The sequence below is a fragment of the Trichosurus vulpecula genome, chromosome 2 (genome assembly GCF_011100635.1).
Source record: "Trichosurus vulpecula isolate mTriVul1 chromosome 2, mTriVul1.pri, whole genome shotgun sequence".
NCBI lineage: Eukaryota > Metazoa > Chordata > Mammalia > Diprotodontia > Phalangeridae > Trichosurus > Trichosurus vulpecula.
In genome coordinates, this window is record NC_050574.1 from 457635772 (window position 1) to 457641771 (window position 6000).

The 6000-nt window shown below is 40.6% G+C and overlaps 1 protein-coding gene across 5 annotated transcripts in view; it reads left to right on the plus strand.

Moving 5' to 3' along the window:
* SH3KBP1 (SH3 domain containing kinase binding protein 1) overlaps nt 1-4517 on the plus strand; it is a 455989-nt gene extending 451472 nt beyond the window's left edge. For all 5 annotated transcript variants that reach the window (XM_036745610.1, XM_036745608.1, XM_036745609.1 and 2 more), the window contains 2 exons: nt 1140-1203; nt 3492-4517. In XM_036745610.1, coding sequence (XP_036601505.1) covers nt 1140-1203; nt 3492-3533 — 106 coding nt within the window. In that variant the 3' untranslated portion in view covers nt 3534-4517. The remainder of the gene's footprint in view (nt 1-1139; nt 1204-3491) is intronic.
* Nucleotides 4518-6000: the final 1483 nt, after the last annotated feature.

A 6000-nucleotide genomic window follows, 5' to 3' on the forward strand; every position in this document is an offset into this window, starting at 1 on the left:
AAAGTAATTTCACGTGTGTCCGAGTCCTGTTGTTTATAGGTTGCTAAACCTGCCCCCATAGATGTGTATATGTTGATCTTACCAAAGAAGAGTACTCACGCTAGCCCTCCTTGACTATATGTGTAATGTGAATGGCAGCTGCCCTTGTCTCCAGCTCCCTGGCTTTAGTCTTCGTGTCCATAGGACTTGTGTTGTACGTAGGTTATTTTGGTTCTGTTCTCTTTGCTCTGTATCATTCTATTTCTCTGACTTCTTCACACTCATCTTTTCTTATGGCCCAATAATGGTCTATTATTGTTAATGTTTGTCATAATCTCTTCCGCTATTCCCCAGTTAATGGATTCATGATTTTCTGCTCTTCCTAACAGTACTACTATGAATATTTGTGCTATAAATAGGGATTCCCCCCTCCCCATTTTAATGCCATTGAGGTATCATCCTAGTAGTGAAAATTACGATAATGACTGATAGATCATGGACATTTTTGTAATTCTGCTTGTGTAATTTCATGTTGCTCTCTGGAAAGTGTTGGCGGTGTAATAGCGTGCCTGGTTTTACCATATTCATGCCAGCATTGACTGAATTTTGTCATCTTTTTGTTGTCTTTGACTACTTGAAGGGGAGTAGAAACTCAGGCAGATTTTAATTACTAATTTGTGGTGATGAGATGGAATATTTTTATGAGCTTTTGGGTAGTTGGATTTATTTTTCCAAAGTCACCTATTTGTGTCCTTTGACCCCTTATCAAAGTAGAAAATGACTCTTAGGCTAATAATACTTTTACAAATACCTATATTTTAACATACTCAGTAAGGGATTAAGTGATGTTAATAAAACTTTTTTTAAATTAAAAATCTATGGGAGGAAAAGATGTAGCTGTGAAAAGACTTGTACCTTTCCAAATAAACATGCTATTTTAATTAATGTTTAAACAGCAACTTGGTAAACGTTGTTATCAAAAGTACATCACAAGGGTATATACGTAGGAAGTCACTCTTGGCTATATCATTTAAACTTAACCAAGGAAAATAAAATGTATCTTTCTTTGTAAAATATTGAGGGACAATTTAAAATGTTTCAGTATTTCTTTTAAACAGTCCAGACTCTTTTTTAAAATCCCATTTCTTTTCCATTCGCAGAAGAGAAATTAAGCAATTATTGTCTGAATTGGACGAAGAAAAGAAGATTCGTCTTCGATTACAGGTGTGTGGCACTTTCTGTGGGTGGACTTTAGGAACGTCTTTGGGGAAGTAAAAACAACTGGGAGCCAGCTGATTCCAGTTCTAATTACAGCTGCTGCTGTGTGATCTTGAGCAAATCACTCAACCTCTTTCAGGCTGTTTCCTTGTCTGTAAAATGAGGGGGTCAGACTAGGTGATTTCTCAGGTCCCTTTCAGACCAAAAGTTCCTTGCGTTTGGACTAGTCCCAGCCTTTTTATTTGAAAAGGTATCTGTTCTTTCTCTCTAAGCTAGGAAATGTCTTCTTTTACTGATGCCAATTAATTTTTAAGATTAATACAGGATTACAGAATTCTCTTCTTTGGATATTAATAAATCTTGGAAGAAACTTAGAAGAAGCAACAAAACGCCCCTCAAAACTCTAGTGCCTCGTTTCCAGTTCATTCTAGCACCACGTTTTAAATGTCTGTTCTGTAAAGGGTGTAGGGGTATGGTGGCAGAAACATAAGCCTGTAATCCCTGACTGGTGGATTGTTTGAGGTTGGGGGTTCCTAGCTTTAGTGGGCTTAAAGTCAGTTGTGTGTCCACACTATGTCTGGGCCCAGCCCCCCCGCCCCGGGCTGTTTAAGGAGAGAAGTGAGCCAGCCTGGTTGGGAAATAGGGAGTAGTTCAAAGCTCCTATGCCAATCAGTAGGATTGGGCCCATGAGTGACCATGGCACTTCCAGATAGTGAGACCTAGTCTTAAGAAAAATTTTTTTAAATGGTCACTTTCAGGTGTTCCTCTAGGCACTGCTGGAAAGTATGACGTTGGGAAACCCCTCTTATAGCCTGGTGGTTTCTGTTACAGTGGTCTTTGGGACCCCGGGGATATGTCCATCCGTGCTTAAAGTTCTTTTTCCTTCGCTGTATTAGGCCGGCTTTTTTCAACCCCTCCAGGAATGAGCATTTATGCTGCCCTCGCCTGGTGAACTCTAGAAATCATAAAAAATAAGCTTAGCAGAAAACCTGAGAGATTCTAAGAGCAAGATGCAGACTCTTCATTAACTTTTATTTACATGAGGTTTCTGGAAGGTGCTAGAAATAAGGATAATCCAAAAATGAAGAGGAAACTAGTGGGCAAAACGTCCGGAGAGCCGACACCCTCTGGAGCCACCGGCAGTTGGCCAAGTCCGGTCTTATGCTGCAGTACATCCTGTGTGGGGCCACCAGGTGGCGCCATAGTGCAGAGCGTCAGACCTGGGCTCAGGATAGTGTCTTCTGTGTGCCAGGCCCGGGGGATACAATGAAAGGTGGGGAAAGAGTCTCTGCCCTCAGTGAGCTTACGGTATAATAGGGAAGACAGTATGGAAACATCTATTACACATGACATATATAGGATAAATTGGAGATGATCAACAGAGGGAAGGCACCACTAGTATTGAGGGGGAGGATCGGAGGATACGAGATGGCACAGGACATTGAGCACCACACCTGGAGTTGGGAAGACACGAGTTCACATGGGAGCTGTGCGACGGTGACTTAACTTCCGTCTCCCTCGGCTTTCTCACCTATGAGATGGGAGTGATCCCAGACTTCTTGCGAGGCTAGAATGACAGAATCGAGTTATCTAGGTGGCCCAGCGGCTAGAACCCTGGACCTGGAGTCCGGAAGACTTAAGGTCAAATCTGGCCTCAGCCGCGCAGTGGACGTGGGACCCTCGGCAAGTCACTTCACTGTCTCAGTTCCCTAGTCGTGGCACCTGTCCCCCAGAGGGGTTGTTAGGATTGAATGAAGACACGCTCGTAAAGTGCTTTTTAAAGTTTAAAGCCTGTTATTATTACGATTAATATTATTAGATGTGCCAATTTATCGTACATAATACTGTATTTACTAGCATGAAATTATCGTCCACTTGTTTCTCTTGTGTCTGACTCTTTGTGGCCCCGTTCGGGGTTTTCTTGGCAAAGATAAATAGAGGGGTTTGCCGCTTCCTTCTCGGGTGACTTTACGGATGAGGAAACTGGGGTAAAAGGGTTAAATGATTGCCCAGGGTCACACAGCTAGTAAGTGTCCAAGGTCGGATTTGATCTCAGGTCTTCCTGACTTCGGGCTGGCGCTCTGAGAGCTGTGCCGCCTAGTTGCCCCAACAGTATAAATATATATTATAATACATTATTATTATATATCGTAATAGAGATAGCATATAGTATATATAGAGAGAGTATAGTAAAATATATACTTTCATTTGTATGTATTTTTATTTTTAAAAGCCTTCTTGCGGAAGGGGGTCTTTGTAGTTTCACACGATTAATTTGGTTCCCTTTTTTGTAGATGGAAGTTAATGATATAAAGAAGGTTCTTCAATCAAAATGAATCCTTGATAGATGAAATGTTACATTATTCATCCTGAATCTGAGACTCAGATTTCTGCCCCAGCCAAAATAACTTTGTGCCAAATGATTTAAGGTTTGCCTTGACATTTCCCTGTTTGAAGGATTAGCACAAAATGTTTTGAATAGCACAACATGAAATTCCATCCAAGAGGAAGGACTTCCCTTGTGGTGTGGTTGTGACTTCAAACTGAGTGGATTGTGCTAACAGCTTCTCTACTTCAAGACACAAGTGAAATGAAAACTCAGGCAGTTCAGTCCATAGTGGTACTATTTTGATGATATTTTCCATGAATAAAATGTATTTCAGATTATTGGTTTACAAGCTTTATAATTTTATGATTTTTTAATCGTCTTTTGTCACAAATTCCTATAATGTTTGTACTACATATAGTTAGGAATGAATGTTTATTGTTCTTTTTGCTTTGGATAGAAAACAGCCTCATTTTAAGTTTTGTCTTATAGTTTAGGATTCTCTTACATATGCAATTATATGCCCCCAAACAAACTATCACCTTGGAGAGAAATTTTAGCTTATGTATAATAGTGTATTTAAAAAAAAAAAAGGATAATCTGGTCTTCGTAATGATCTGTGCCTTCTTTTCACCACCCTCTCGGTTGGAGCTGTTTTGATCCAACTATCATGATTCTAACCCATTACTTAAGTCCACAAGAGGCCCTTCTCTTAATAGATAGCTCCTCTCAAAGTAGCCAGAGGTCCCTGGAGGTGGCTATGTGGTGGAGAGCGCTATGTCTTACCAGCTGTATCTTTTTAAGCTGTCCTGGGTTTGGGTTGTTCAAGAAACCAGAAAATTCATCTCTGCTTGTTTTTTCATTAGCCAAATTAAATTCCTGCCTCCTTTCCTTGCACCTTTTGAGTGAACAGAATATGCATTGCTAAAGCAAAAATAAATAAAAGGAAAAATGCAAATAAAAACAAGGGAAAAAAGTTGTATTTTTTCATGCACAAGGTTCTCTGTTGTGTCATCATTTAAACTGCATTTATGTATTGCCCCTTGCCTTCGCCACCTTGTAAATCCTGCATATAGGTTGAGTGGAATGGGGGGAGGGAGGGTATGTGTAATTACATCTTGGCGGCTGCCTTGTCTGCTTTATCTGTATAGTGGGTGAACCGTTTGGCCCCAAAAAGATGCCTGTCTCCTCATTCTTAATTGAAAATGAGGGTCTGTGTTGCAAGATATCTCTATGTCTGTAGATATATACATGCATATGTGTGTATATACATACGTGTGTGTGTGTGTGTGTGTGTGTGTGTGTGTGAGAATTTGGGGAGGGGGTCTCAGTTGCCTTGGAATTAAATGCTGCTTTGTCTTTTTCCTGAGTTTTGTATGGAAACTGCTAAATATCGATAGATTTGCACAATCACAAAGAGTGAGAATTGATAGTACTTTACAGAACTCCCCCATAATTCAGTTATTGATCTTGTAAATCGTTACAAGTTGATCTTTCTTGCTTTTTTCCTTCTTGCCTCCCTTCCTTCGATTGGTGCTCCCCCATTTTGACATTTTGCTTCCGATAGAGGATTTCCTTGTATGCCTAGCATTCCACCCCCATCAAAGTCCCCATTAATATAGGTTCATGTACGTCCATCTCCAGGATCATCTCAATATCTCTGAGGAGTGGCCAAAGCCCTCCCTCTCCTAGATCCCTGGGAATGTGATTTTTAAAGAATTTTAAAAGTTAATTGCTACTTTCTGTAAAGGCTTTTGCTTCCTGTTGTATAGAAGCAGAGAGTGTAGGAGGCTGGGAAAGAGATGTTGGTCGAAGGGGAGGGGGAAAGGGATGGGGGAGATACACTGAATTATATGTTCCTTCACATACTTCTGGAAATCCCGCATAGCGCCCACCCATGGCCAAATAGCTGCTGTCGACTCTTTACAAAAGAACCAAACTTGACATGTAAGGAAAAGCTTGGAAGTGTCACTTTGGCAAAAATCTTTCTGCATTCAGCATGGACTGACCAGGCATCTATGGAAACTTTTTTTTTTTGCTTCATTTTATAAGACTGTATTTAGGAGTGTTAAGTATTGTGCTTTGTAAAGAAGATTATTAAAATGAGATTTTGTGAAATTATTTTTGTTCCAAGTTTTCATGGTTCAAAAGCAATGCTTTTGGGATGGATGTAGGCCAGGGGTGGGGAGCCTGTGGCCTCAAGGCCACATGTGGCCCTCTGGGTCCTCAAATGTGACCCTTTGACTGAATCCAAACTTCATAGAACAAATAGATTCAGTCAAAGGCTGCATTTGAGGACCTAGAGGGCCACATGTGGCCTTGGGGCCACAGGTTCTCCCACGCCTGATGTAGGCTATTTATCTTCACTCTACATTTTATTATTTTAATAGAACATAATTTTGAAAGCACACACAGTACACCCTCTTACCCTCTGTCCTTCCTTGTGAACTCAAGTGATGCATTAAAACCTGTAGATA